We start from the raw sequence: 14,555 nt of genomic DNA, 5'->3' as shown, positions 1-14,555 counted from the left end.
CACGCACGCACACACACACACACATATACACACACACACTGGTGATTGACTCTGTAAGTTATTGGAAGTGAAATGACTGACTTTTCCCCTTCAGTATAAGAAACAACGGTCTGAATGTTCAGGTGATTGAAGACTTGGTGAAGCAGCTGAGGTGTGGTCATGTCCAACGCTATATCAGGTAAGGAGGATATGGGAATAGAATTTGTGTGTGGGATCTCTTGTGTGAGTGTGTATGATTCAGGTTAACAGGCTGTGTGTGTTTCCCATCATTATTGAGGAGACGTGGATCACAACAGAAGCAGATGTTAACCTGGTCTCCTGCTGCTTGAACCTGAACCACAACATACACACCATCAGGTGAGAATTCATGTTGGCATTGGGGTAATATTTAGAAGTATAGTAAAATAGAACATGATATTCATAATGTATGTGTGAACTTATTTTGCAGGGTAAACCACACCACTGTACACATTACTTTGGAAAAATGCACAAATCACACTCCTACCAGGTAAAGCTGAAATACATTTTCGTTGTCTATTTGCAAAATATTTTTAGAAGTGAAGATAAAGATAACAGCTCTTTCTGTTTTAACTGAGCTGGCTTCATTTGTTTCAGTGGTGATTCTGCAGACATGGCTAGCTCTCTGTCTACCGTGACCATCAGGTGAAAGCAGAGTCCTCTGTTATTCCTACATCAACAGGAATGTGTGTAAGATGGCTCACAATTGATAAATGCATATTCTCCCTGTTGTATGTTCCTGCCTCTTGTGTTTCAGCCTAGTAGACGGTGCAGTACAAGGGCACCACCTAGTGTCTCTGCAGACTGTGCTCCAGAGATGCCCTCTGCGGCAGGACCTAGAGTAAGTATCTGCGAGAAGGGACCTGGGAATACTTTGGAAGTAGTTAAAGTGTTTAATGTCTAATTTAGTTGTATTAAGTTACACCTATTTCTTATTTTCCTCTAGTTTGCCACACAACAGCATCGGTAGAGTGGGAGCAGAGTTGCTCTGCTCTGTCCTACCATCCTTAGTTAGTCTGAGTAAACTCTGGTGAGGCTTATGTTGTTCTGAATTTGGGGGTTGGAAGAGCTTTACATGGGTTTTGTGGGCCAAAGATGAATATCTTAGGCTGCACATGAAAAATATAAACATGTTTATATTTTTCTGTAGTCTTGAGTCAAAAGAAACATCTGAAGATCTGGTATTGCTCCTTGCCAAGGGGTTGTTGCAGGCTAAAAGCATTGAGAGCTTGAAGTAAGTGATTGTCAATTCTCTCTATTCCTACTTATGTTTCATTTCTGGCCCTGACTCTGACCTTTCACCACTCTCTCCCCCTTAGTTCTTCTGGTCATGTGATCAGTGGCAGAGGAGCTGTAGTTCTGACCAGAACACTCCAGAACCTACCAAATATCAGAACAATCAAGTAATAACTGACACGCTTTGTTTCTCTACATATCACCCCTACCTGTATTCCCCCACCTGGCCAGTGACACAACAATACTTATGCGGATCCCTCTGTCCCCCAGTCTGTCCCTGTGCTCTGGTTGGACAGCTGAAGGAGCATTGGACCTGGTCAAAGGGCTTGGACAGTGTCTCTCTCTGGAGGGGATCAGGTAAAAAACTTTTGCTCTTGAGATTCCCTCACCAACTCTGACCTCCCAATGCAGCACAGCATGACCACCATGACTGACAGCTATTCCTATGATATACTGTGTGTCCTGGGGTAAGGGTATGAGCTAAATACCTGTATCCTGTCCACAGCCTTGACTCTGCACAGCTGGATCAAGAGAGCACAGTCTCCTTGGCACAGGGACTATGACCTTCTTGAAGAGGCTAAAGTGAGTAGAGCTTCCTGATAGAGAACGTAGTGGGATTTGACATGCCTGAGACAAATGTGGTGTAGAGTGTTATCTTTGCCAATGATTTGTGATCTGTCCGTAGTCTGAATAAGTATGTAACCATGGTGACTGGATCCCCAGGGGAGGGGACCACACTGGTCCTACTGGCCTCTCTGGAGCGGCTCAGAGCAATGGAGGAGACTGAGTGAGTAGAATAATGATAACACGCATGTCAAGTAGTATCTGACTTCTGCATGAACTAGCCATCACTTCTGATGTGGTATTGTCCATGTGTGTCTGGCCTGCAGGTTGGAGGGGATGAGGATGTCAGATAAAGGAGTGGAGGAGCTTATCAAACACCTGCCCCCCTGGACAGGCCTGAGGAAGATCAGGTAGGCTCCAGGGATTATTGAACTGGAGGAATGGCTAGGGAACAGACTTTAACAAAAAATAGTCAACATAATTGAATGTGTCAAATTAAGCTAAGACATGCATCGGCAATCTGTCAAAAGTTCACAGATTACTGCACCTGTACATAGCCCACCTATAATTTAGCCCAAACAACTACCTCTTTCCCAACTGTATTTAATTTTAATTTATTTATTTATTTTGCTCCTTTGCACCCCATTATTTTTATTTCTACTTTGCACATTCTTCCATTGCAAAACTACCATTCCAGTGTTTTACTTTGCTATATTGTATTTACTTTGAACACCATGGAGTGTTTTTCCCATTTACCTCAGATCCTCTCAAACCTCATTTGCTCACATTGTATATAACTTGTTTATACTGCACACACATAGATTTTTATGTTGATATTATTGACTGTATGTTTGTTTTACTCCATGTGTAACTCTGTGTCGTTTTCTGTCGAACTGCTTTGCTTTATCTTGGCCAGGTCGCAATTGTAAATGAGAACTTGTTCTCAACTGCCTACCTGGTTAAATAAAAGGTAAAAATAAATATTCAAAAATGTTCGATCGGTTCAAGCAGGTGTTCTGGAGCAGGTTTTCACTCCTGCACAAGGTCATTTCTCTGTGAACTTTGTCCTGAGTCCATTCATCTTTCCCCCGATCCTGACTAGTCCCCACAGCTTGATGCTGCCACCACCATGCTTCACCATAGGGATGGTGCCAGGTTTCTCCAGACGTGACCCTTGGCATTCAGGCCAGAGAATCTTGTTTCTTATGGTGAGAGACCTTTAGGTGCCTTTTGGCGTACTCTAAGCGGGCTGTCATGTGCCTTTTTCTGAGGAGTGGCTTCCTTCTGGCCACTCTACCATAAAGGCCTGCTTGGTGGACTGCTGCAGAGATGATTGTCCTTCTGGAAGGTTCTCCCATCTTCACAGAGGAACTCTGGAGCTCTGTCAGAGTGATCATCGGGTTCTTGGTCACCTCCCTGACCAAGGACCTTCTCCACCGATTGCTCAGTTTGGCCGGGCGGCTAGTCTTGGTGGTTCCAAACTTTTTCCATTTAAGAATTATGGATGCCACTGTGTTCTTGTGGACCTTCAATGCTGCAGAAATGTTTTGGTACCTTTCCCCAGATCTGTGCCTCGACACAAGCTCCTGTCTCAGAGCTTTACGGACAATTCTTTCGAACTCATGGTTTTTGCTCTGACATGCACTGTCAACTGTGGGACCTTATACAGACAAGTGTGGGCCTTTCTAAATCATGTCCAATCAATTGAATTCACCACAGATGGACTCTAATCAAGTTGTAGAAACATCTCAAGGATGATCAATGGAAACAGGATGCACCTGAGCTCAAGTTCAAGTCGCATAGAAAAGTCTGAATACTTGTGTAAATAAGGTATTTCTGTTCTTTATTTGTATTAAATTTGCTAAAATGTATTAAATATATTTTTGATTTGTCATTATGGGGTATTGTGTGTGTGGATTGATGAGAAGAAAAAAAACTCTTTAATCCAATTTAGAATAAGGCTGTAACGTAACAAATGTAACAATAGGTCAAGGGGTCTGAATACTTTCCGAAAGCACTGTATAGAGAGGGTTCAAAGTGCTGATTGGTTTGTAAAGACACACCTTTATTATATTGTCCTCACAAAGTTCAGCTTATTCTACTTCCTGGACTGGTTCAGAGGAAACATACTGATGAAACATACTGATATTATGAGCTATGATATGAAGTGAACCTGTTTCTCTCTCAATCCTTAGAAGAGGAGAGTGTTGACCCAGATTTCTGTGTAAAACACAGACTGGGACATCATTTAACTTCTTTATCTTTGTGTGTCAGCCTGTCAGATAACTATATTGGTGACCAAGCAGGAGAGAGGCTGATCCAGACCCTGGCTAACTGCACAGAACTGGAGGTACACCAGTAAGGCCATGTTCCAAATATCTATCCATAGTTCCCTATTTCTAATGGGCTTTCAAAACGGACAAAAATAAAAGGTTAGAATTTTGACTGCAAACTATGCACCGCCTGACCCATTATATTTCAGTCTGTCCAGAAATAAACTCAGCCTAGCCTGTAATGCCAAGATGGGACAAGTTCTGCCCACACTCACTCACATCAGGGTTCTAGAGTAAATCTATTCCCATCTGTTTTTTTGTTTGGCTTGGATTGTGTTAAGTTTATTTATTGATTTTATGCATCTATTGCAATGTAACTGCAACCCTAACCCTTGTTTATGTTCACCGTTGTGTTTTTCCGAGAACCTGATTGGTAGAGAAGGATCTGTCAGTATCTCCAATGCTCTGATCTTCATGAAGTATTTGAAAAAGATAAGATATATAGTAAGATATACCTAATGTAATCTGCTACATACAGACTGTGTATTCCCTGCTCAATCTTGGGGAATGCAGAGGAGAGGTTAGCTGTTAATGTACTTGTTGTCTTTCAGCTTGGCTTTCTGTGTCTGTGCAGAGGATGTCAGGTAAGGGCATGGCCACAGTGTCAGGAGGACCGTATACAGGCAGCAAAGAGCTTTATTCTTCTGGTTCTCATGTTCATGACCAATTTGACCAATTTGGAGGGGGTAAGACTGAGATGTCTCATTTGAGATAATATTTGAAGAGGTAGGGTTTCAGACATTTTCGGAAAACGGGCAGGGATTATCCTGTAGGGGTGGAACGGCCAAGAGACCAGAGGTGGCTTGGAAATGTAGCTGGAAAATGTTTAGTTGAATTCTGTCAATCGTATTGATGTACTTATGCTGACTATCAATCAGCAATTGGGTACTATCTTTGTTGTGTACAATGCCAGTAATACTCCTTTCCTCTCCCTGTTTGACCAGACTGTGGAGGAATACTATCTCTGCCAGTGATGCCCAGAGACTGAGACAGAGGGAGAAGAGGTTCAACTTCTTCTCCACGTAGCCTATTATCTACTCATTCAGCAGAACAGTCAACTTGCACTTTTATTTTTATAATATTATATGCACTTAGAGACCACATTTCCTTAAAATTACAGCAGGTCATCAAATCAAACAATAAAATGATCCTTGTAGGGGGGGCAGTGAACCTTTATTCCAACCCTGGGAACTGGTCTCTCTTTCTTCCTCTTCCTGGAAAGGTCTGTGTGTTGTCTCTATCCACTCTCATATTTATTTCTGCATTGATTTTGAATCTGGGATTCATTGATTGCTTAAGGTATTAATATATATTTTTTTTAACCTTTATTTAACTAGGCAAGTCAGTTAAGAACAAATTCTTATTTTCAATGACGGCCTAGGAACAGTGGGTTAACTGCCTGTTCAGGGGCAGAACGACACTTGTAAAAGTGTCGGTGAGACCAAGTCAATTTGTTCTCTTGAACTGCTGGATTCTAATTCTGTCATTGCTCATGTTTCAAATCAAATCAAAGTTTATTTGTCACGTGTGCCGAATAAAACAGGTGTAAACCTTGCAGTGAAATGCTGACTTACAGGCTCTAACCAATGCTGCATTTTATCTGCTAATTTATTCCTTACACTTGTTTTTGTGTGGCATATTTCTTGTTTACTTGTTTTTGCAATGTCCATTTTGATATTTTATGACATGCACTGGTCTAAAGTGTGAGACAAGTCTTCTTCTTCATATTCTATGCTATGTAAATAGTGATTTTCTTGATCTGAACTTACCTCTAGATGGCAATACAATTTCACAATATAAGGTTCTATTCTGAATCAAGAAAAAATAACCTCCAGTCATCTCCATTTGAAATGTTTACACAATTAATATTTTTTTTGTCTTTATTTGCAAAATAACCAATACTCACTGATGTAAATGATGAGCTGTTTGACTATATTGTACCTTGTAAATTGAGACTGACAGAGTGTTTTGGCAAATGAGACAGCAGTGCACCAGATTCAATCAAGCACTGGGGTATATTCTCCCACCACCCCAACAAAAAGTTGAGTGACCTTCAACTATGACATGTGATGTAATGTACTGTACTTCTGTGTCAAACATATTGGCACCGAGATGTACAGAATCTGTCCCTATTTGAGTGATACCTGATTACACAAAAAGCCTATATGTTAAGAAAATATGTAGCTTAGTCTATGTATTACCAAACCAGAGCATTTGTATTTTCATTTTGCTGAAGGCAATTATCCCAGAATAGAGCGCGTGTGATTCGGGCGGAGTTCAGAGCAATGCGCGACTACTAGTATCGCTCCTCTACACCACTCGGCTAGAGACTGTCACAGCGCAGAATGACCTGCCCCCGTGGCGAACTACAACAATTTGTTTTCCCCTGATGATATTTTTTGACATCATGAAAATAACTTCAATTTGTGCATAGGGAGAAAAGTGTTTGAGCTATCAAGAAATAAGGAATCTTCAGAGAAGAGAAGTGGGTAGAGTAGTACTTAAATCACGTTTACTAAGGTAAGTGAATATTGGGGCTCTTGGGCAGTGTATTTTTGTCATATGCTATTAACGGTATGCATATTATGTCTGGAAATATGTACATTAAGTAAATTAATGACTCTGAAATTAAAATGCAAAGGTGTGCTGCACATTCAAATATTACCAGTGAATTTGGGATATTGATATATTGTAATTCTCAATGTACTACTTCTGAAACTGTAAACTGATGTAAATATTTAGGGTTGCACACAGGATATGTCAGAGGTTATTGTGAACATAATGTTTGTGTCACATACAGATCTACAGAAAACCCTCACAAAGCTCAAGCTGTCAAGCACAAGAGTAAACAGAGACAGTTGTCACTAGCTCTAAAGCAGAGATGTCGCAGTCTTCTCAGAAATGTCTTTACTTCTCTGGTTCTCTCCTGTCTGTCTATTAAAATGGGGACGTAGCTTATCTCTACTGGTCTCTTGCTCTCTGCATTGCTCCATCTCTCTCTGGATTTTTTGGTTGTTAAAATATATTCTGAAATCTATACCATTTCTAGTGTACGCCACCATCAAAGGTGGAGAAACTCTGTTCCCTTCTCACCCACCCTCATAAGTATTCTCCAGTGACATTTGCGCTCTCACAGTAGAGCAGATGATGCAGTCAGCCTGGTCCTTAAAGCACTGAGATTAGTGAAGATGGGAATTCAATTTACATCATGGGTTGAAAATGGTCTTGATAGATAATAATCTTGATAAATAGCAATCTATGCATATTTCTCACAGTTTATGTGTTGATTTAGCCTGGACCATTTGCACATGTAGCATTATTACTGGCACAAGAGCCAATTGAATATTTTTACCATCTGAATGAATGGTCTGAGAAAAGGTTGCCCAAGGGGCATCTGGGGGGGGGGGGACTTTAGGTTTGCAGACAACCAGCCCTGTATTTACCTGTGGGGAGGCCACTTCCTCTGCCACACAGACAGGAAGACAACATGACACTGAGGGTGGTGACCTGGGTCTGTAACTCACAGATCGCCAGTCTTTAAGGTTGCCTACTGTATTCAACTCAGTTTTCGGTATGTGATTATATAATTGCGTATTCAGCGACGGACATTAAAATAATTCTAACTAAGAGGGTAAAGTATCAAAGTTCCTATTTGAACTTCAATACACAAACAGTATGTGGCATTGTCTTTTGACATTCCAATCACTGACAGTTCTAGGCTTCCTTAAAATTGCAGTGTCTGCCTCTCCTCTGTAGCCACTTACTTATATCCCATCCCATGTTTCCCCTATATTTTCCCCCTACATGTTTCCCCAGCATCCATTTAAAAGCGAGATGCGCTTTGGCTCAATAACTGGAAGTCTATGGGAACAGCTAGCATGTCATTGTATTAATGCTAGTAGCAATGCAGCCCCCCCCCTCCCAACCCGTTACCATTACCACCACTACTGAAAAAATTCCTAGGGAAAACACTGCATAGTATTGCCCCATTCCCCTATTCCCCACAAATATGCTTATTGTACCCTGGGAAAATTCCTAGGGAAAACACTGCATAGTATTGCCCCATTCCCCTATTCCCCACAAATATGCTTATTGTACCCTGGGAAAATTCCTAGGGAAAACACTGCATAGTATTGCCCCATTCCCCTATTCCCCACAAATATGCTTATTGTACCCTGGGAAAGAAAATGCTCCATTTCTGCCACTTGTCAGCATACACCAGGGCAGACAGGTAATTAGAGTGTTAGAGTAAATGACCATGTACGTTGTGTTTACTGTGCTATTAAGGTGAGTGAGGCACAGTTTCCAGTTTGAGCGATAAGGGGTTGTTGGGGTGTGTGTGTTTGTGTGTGTGTGTGTGTGTGTGTGTGTGTGTGTGTGTGTGTGTGTGTGTGTGTGTGTGTGTGTGTGTGTGTGTGTTTGGATTGTCGATCTCTCTGTTTGTATAAGGATAAGGATGATTATGCTGTTGATTTGGTAACAATACATGTTTTCCATGACATCATCAGCCATCAGAAGTGAACAAATAGAATGTGGCTATTATGGTCAGGGTATATATGGTCAAAGCTTTGCCTTAGGTGTGAAGAGTGTTTTAGTCACTCCAGTGACTGTAATGTTGGATGGACTGAACCTGAGGGGCTGTTTAGGGATATGGGGTGAGTTATCCCCCTTTTTACTTTAGGTATGTGAGCAATACTATGCTGATGTCTACAGTATAATATTTTTACGGATACCAAAACAACATTTAACCGTTTACATTATACAAGCGAATGAGAATATGATACTTTACTTTTGCGCACTTGCTTGCGCATACATACATCCATGAAGATTGATTATGATTTGGTTGGCAGTGTGTGTTTGTGTGACAGAACACGTCCGTATGCTCCCTTTGTACACTTTTTCCATTTGCTTTGGTTGAAGCTAATTATTGGTAATGGAAGACCTTCATATGGTAAGAGCTTCATAGAGAGCCTCATCTATAGTGCTTATATAAAAAAGTCCATTAACCATATCAGAAAATGACAATGTAGGTAAATAATCTTTTTGGTTTTAGTTGTATTTACAGTGGTTTTATTATGACCTTATATTGAATTACTTAAGTTAATAAATGATGCTATAACATATGCAGTTGCACATCTGTGATCTCTAGGGAATATAACCAATTTCCTGGTTCCACTAGCAGTGGAAGGAGGGTCTTCCACAATGGCACATCAGTATCTTAGCAACAAGAGCTCTCACCATACTCATCATGTCCTTACAAATTACATTACCTGTGCATGAATGTTTGACAGAGTACAGATCTCATTAGTTATTCTCTCATATGACACATGATGGACCACTGTACTAGATACATTATTCTGTGTGTGGCCCTGACCTTTGTTTTTCTTACAGCTGAATTGATTTCGGCAACTCTCTGGATACTGCACATGGATAAAATTACATTTTTATGTTCTATTGAATATGGAATATGAGGTCTCTGTAGGTCTCAAATGTTCTGTCATTAACCACCCTGCATTAAGGATCCCCATGTTTTGTCAGTCTCTCTACCTTATTTTGAATCTATGAGTCTACAGAACGCTCAGTGCTACAGTAATGTCATTCATAGTGCTGTTTCTCTTTGCTGTGTATGTTCCCAGACTGTGGGAGGGCTGACAATCCTGCCGGCATGGCCTACACGCTAGGCACGGGGCCCGACTCTGGGCCAACCGTGAGTCCCCAGCACTGCATCACCAGGGTGGAGCTGTCTGTGTGCTGCGGCAACCTGCTGGACAGAGATGTGACCTCCAAGTCAGACCCCTTCTGTGTGCTATTCAATGAGGTGGACAGCAGCTGGGTTGAGGTGATGAGGGGAGGGGTGGACATGGGTGGACATGGGTGGATGAATAATGATTCATGGCGAGATGAGGGAAATGGTTGCTGGAAAAGTAGAAGGAATGGGTGACTGACTGGAGGGTAGTATAAAGGTTAAAAAAAATATGAAGAATTTGTGGTTATGATGAAAGTTGGAACAAAGATGATACTGAGAGATGCTATAAAAGAGAGTTAAAAATGAAAGAGGTTGAAGAGAGGGTGAAATAAACATTACGAAGAAATTTCCTCTCACTGTTGAATGCTCTCAATGTTTTATCACTTACTAGTCAAGTTTGCAATAACACTGTGTGTTCTGTATAAACCAGGGAAATGGTGGATTTATTTTTTTAACCCTTTATTTAACTAGGCAAGTCAGTTAAGAACAAATTCTCATTTTCAATGATGGCCTAGGAACAGTGGGTTAACTGCCTTGTTCAGGGGCAGAACAACAGATTTGTACCTTGGGGATTTGAACTTGCAACCTTTCAGTTACTAGCCCAATGCTCTAACCACTAGGCTACCCTGCCATCCACCTTTCTGCACCTATCAATATACTATGGAGAAACATTAATCCACAGCTGTCTGAAGCTGTGTTGCCTAACACAGTTACAAAGTCAAAATTGGCTATATTGTAAAAATGCATGAAAAAAAAGAAGCTTTTTGGCCTTAATTTAAGGTTAGGTTTAGCAGTGTGGTTAGGGTTAGGTTTAAAATCACATTATAAGAAGAGAAATTGTAGAACTAGGCAGGGCTCATGACTCTGTGTGTGTGTGTGTGTGTGTGTGTGTGTGTGTGTGTGTGTGTGTGTGTGTGTGTGTGTGTGTGTGTGTGTGCGCTCGGGGTACCCTCTCAGTGTCAGGGGAAAAAAAAAAACATGCCTGCCTGCCTGGGTAGTGTTCTGTTGAGGCAGGCTGAGTGTGTTCCTGCAGGCCTGAGCTGTCGGTCAACAGGGCAGGCTCCAACATGAAACCAGCATAGCGGTTGCTGCAGTAACCATGGAAACGTGGAAGGAAACAAAGGAATCATGATGTTCTTAATGTGTGGAAAGAGAAATGTGGAATGGAACTAACAGGCAAACAGGGAAGGGACATGGAATATACACAGTGGGTTTTGAAAACGGGTAGCCTATGTATAAAAAGTACGTGTGTGTTATCCCAGAGGTGTAAAATAGTAATCCTCACAATGGTTTCTCTTTGGATCATGATGAAAGCTACAGCATATGAAACACAAAACAATACACACACAGCCAGGAAACATACGGCAGAGCAGGCATTGAGAAGTGAAGGGTTTTTCTTCCTGTCCATCTAGGCGTGAGAGAGGGGTTCACTCTGGGTGGAGTAGCCATCTGTTCTGTGGGGGTAAAGAGGGACGTGTGATAACACAGAAAGGGGAGGGGGTAACAATCAGAAGGTGCGGGGAGAGACACAGAGACTCGGGGTTCCAGTCAAACAGACAAAGCAGAGAAGAAACATATACAGTCTGCTCTGCTCTAGGCTCAGCGATGGGAGAAGAAGAGGGGGTGATGAGTATGTGTACATCTTCTATCAGTCTGAGTCAGACATACACTGTGTTAGTCACCACCACCTGGTTTTATCTTTCACATGAACAAGACCTTATCAACCTTCAACACCCCCACATGTCCACCCTCCACCTCCGCTGTGTGTGCGCGGTGGTTGTCTGTGAGTACAGTACTTGTTTGAGAAAAACATAGTGTATTCCTGTGTATTATTTTCAGATTGGCCGAACAGAGACTGCAGTGAATAACCTGAATCCAGTGTTTGGGGTGAAGTTTAAGGTGGACTACCATTTTGAGGAGGTCCAGAAGCTCAAGTTTGCCCTGTTTGATGAGGACAAGTGCAGCAGCCAGCTGTATGAGCATGACTTCCTGGGAGAGTACATCTGTACACTGGGGGTGGTATGCTACATGTCACACTGTTCTTGGAGTCTGTCTGTGACCCCTTTCTGCATCTGTTTATCACTTGCTTATGTTTATCTGCAGTTGGGCATTTCACCCCTCACTCACTTCTGTCTCTGGTCTGTGACCTTTAGATTGTGTCCAATAAGAAACTTCACCGACCACTAACCTTGGCCAATAGCAAGCCAGCTGGGAAGGGAACCATCACAGTGAGAACATCATGCTTATATACCTCATTCCCACAAAGAAATCCAAGAACCATAAACATGTCCATACACACACACACACACACACACACACACACACACACACACACACACACACACACACACACACACAGTAACAGTTTGTTTTGTATGCAGATAACTGCGCTGGAACTGTCAGACAATAGAATAATCACATTGACATTGTGTGGGAGAAAGCTTGACAAGAAGGTAAGAGTTACTGCTACTATATTATCATCTCTGTTAAAAGGTTCTTACTTAATATTTGGAACAACTATAATATTTTGTCCATTTATATTTTACATTTGAGTCATTTAGCAGATGCTCTTATCCAGAGCTACTTTAATTAGTGCATTCATCTTAAGCTAGCTAGGTGGGACAACCACATATAACAATCATAGTATGTACATTTTCCCTCAAAGTTGCAAAGTCAGAGATAGTAAGAGGGAAAAACAGTCAAGTGCAAGAGTTAGTTCACACAATTGTATTTGTATTTTTATAGTGGTATTCTGGCAGCTTTGTGGGTCATAGTCAAAACAGATTGTTTTGTTTTGTAGGATTTCTTTGGTAAATCAGACCCCTACCTAGAGTTCCATAAGCAAGGAGATGATGGGAAATGGATGTTAGTCCACAGGACAGAGGTGAGTTGGTCGGTGGTGGCTGTTTAAACTATTTAAATGTCAATACTGCAGAACTGAGTGTGTTATATCACTAAACAAGGTGTCTTACCACCTGCTGACAACAGTAACTGGATAGGCTTGGATTTGCTTCTGAGTTCTGTATTCCAAGTAACATGGAAGAAGTGTTCTCATTGTAGCTGTTTTTGTGCTGCAGGTGATAAAGAACACTCTGGACCCGGTGTGGAAGCCCTTCACAGTACCACTCATCTCCCTCTGTAACGGGGACGTGGACAGGAGCATCAAGGTGAGTACGGTTTATCAACATGTGCATTCATCTGAGGGCGATGGTATGAAAATAGAATCCCCTTTAGATACAGTATGTAGATAGCCAAATACATTTTAAGAAGTTATTTATTGTGGTATTACTGCATGTTGTCTCGTATTTTAGGTACTGTGCTATGATTACGACAACGATGGAGGCCATGACTTCATTGGAGAGTTTCAGACCACTGTCAACAAGATGAGTGAAGCCCAAAATTCACTGGAGGTGAGGGATGGATTTGAGAGCTACTCCAGTTTATCTATGGGGGTTTGTTCTGCATGCTTTAGTCATGCTGTGATGTGGATCAAACACAATTTTTTACATTGTCTCAACTCTGTGTTCTCCACACTGTGAGTGGATGACTCACTTAAGACACTACAGTTAACACAGCAGTTAACACAGGTCACCATTTCTGAATGGAAGACACCTGTTCATTTGGATATTCACAAGAGCTTATTTACGCCTTGTTTTTAACCTCGTTAATACATGTTGGGTTATGCTTTATTTTACAGCCCGGCCACATCTGGAGAGAGAAGTATAGGAACAGCTCTGTATTTGACTTACGTTTTTGGCTCTTGACTTCCTGTTGAAAACCCTGTGTCATTAGCTAATGGCAGAAATGCAAACACAGCCGATGTGAGAAAGCGTGTACGTTGTGTGGATGTGCAGAGGGGTCCCAGTGGTAATTTCTTACTCTGTGTTCTTCTGCTCCAGATCGAATTTGAATGCATTAATCCCAAGAAACAGAAGAAGAAAAAGAGCTACAAAAACTCTGGAATCATCATTCTGAAGTCATGCAAGGTGAACCAAGACACAAAGAGTCTAATAGATATAGTGTACACTATCCCTCTTAATGACTAATTAGTCAACCCACTATGGCAACTGCAAAATGCATATTAAGTCTAAAAGGAGACTGCCTTTTAATTAAATTATGAATGCACATTAAAGCCTTATGCACACAGCTAATGACTTTCCTTCATAATAATTTTTTTATTACAAACAAAATGCCTGTAATTTTGGTTTTGCTGCAGGCAGGGATTAGAGTAATGGCTCAAATCGCTATTAAATGTATTTATTAATATCAGCACAAAACACATGTCAGTCTCACACAGTCAACCAGGGGCTGCATGCAGTAATCACCTTTGTTCAGGCAGCCAATTACTGAGTATGGAGACTACTCAATCCTATCAAAGTGCCACTTCTGTGCCTTCTCCAATTATTTATCTAAAGGAAAAATAATTTGAACTTGCTACATTATGGATGGAATGGTTTGAGCAGAGTTAGAATAATCTTTGAATACTGTCTCCTCAGGTTGAAAGGGACTATACCTTCCTGGACTATATTTTAGGTGGATGCCAAATCATGTTCACTGTGAGTATGTCATCATTTACCTCAATGTGTCTCCCACGTTCTACCTGTAAACTCTGACCATGTATCACCACTCCCTACCTGTAAACTCTGACCCTGTACTCC

The 14,555-nt window shown here is 41.4% G+C and overlaps 2 protein-coding genes across 2 annotated transcripts in view; both read left to right on the top strand.

Moving 5' to 3' along the window:
• Positions 1–168: 168 nt before the first annotated feature.
• On the top strand, positions 169–5,706 carry LOC112252335 (protein NLRC5-like). Its single transcript, XM_042323121.1, has 13 exons — positions 169–178; positions 281–357; positions 449–508; positions 616–663; positions 776–859; positions 965–1,048; positions 1,169–1,252; positions 1,338–1,421; positions 1,525–1,611; positions 1,760–1,836; positions 1,940–2,041; positions 2,145–2,228; positions 4,093–5,706. The coding sequence occupies exons 4-10, from the start codon at positions 632–634 to the stop codon at positions 1,815–1,817; spliced, it is 513 nt and encodes a 170-aa protein (XP_042179055.1). The 5' UTR covers positions 169–178; positions 281–357; positions 449–508; positions 616–631; the 3' UTR covers positions 1,818–1,836; positions 1,940–2,041; positions 2,145–2,228; positions 4,093–5,706.
• Positions 5,707–8,578: 2,872 nt separating this feature from the next.
• cpne2 (copine II) overlaps positions 8,579–14,555 on the top strand; it is a 39,503-nt gene continuing 33,526 nt past the window's right edge. The window contains exons 1-10 of the mRNA XM_042323120.1: positions 8,579–8,806; positions 9,788–9,990; positions 11,737–11,916; positions 12,051–12,125; positions 12,279–12,350; positions 12,698–12,781; positions 12,975–13,064; positions 13,209–13,307; positions 13,797–13,883; positions 14,394–14,453. Coding sequence (XP_042179054.1) covers positions 8,638–8,806; positions 9,788–9,990; positions 11,737–11,916; positions 12,051–12,125; positions 12,279–12,350; positions 12,698–12,781; positions 12,975–13,064; positions 13,209–13,307; positions 13,797–13,883; positions 14,394–14,453 — 1,119 coding nt within the window. The 5' untranslated portion in view covers positions 8,579–8,637. The remainder of the gene's footprint in view (positions 8,807–9,787; positions 9,991–11,736; positions 11,917–12,050; positions 12,126–12,278; positions 12,351–12,697; positions 12,782–12,974; positions 13,065–13,208; positions 13,308–13,796; positions 13,884–14,393; positions 14,454–14,555) is intronic.

This window comes from Oncorhynchus tshawytscha, linkage group LG06, assembly GCF_018296145.1.
Source record: "Oncorhynchus tshawytscha isolate Ot180627B linkage group LG06, Otsh_v2.0, whole genome shotgun sequence".
Taxonomy (NCBI): Eukaryota; Metazoa; Chordata; class Actinopteri; order Salmoniformes; family Salmonidae; genus Oncorhynchus; species Oncorhynchus tshawytscha.
Note: the sequence above shows the minus strand (reverse complement) of the source record. Positions and strands in the feature narration are given on the sequence as shown.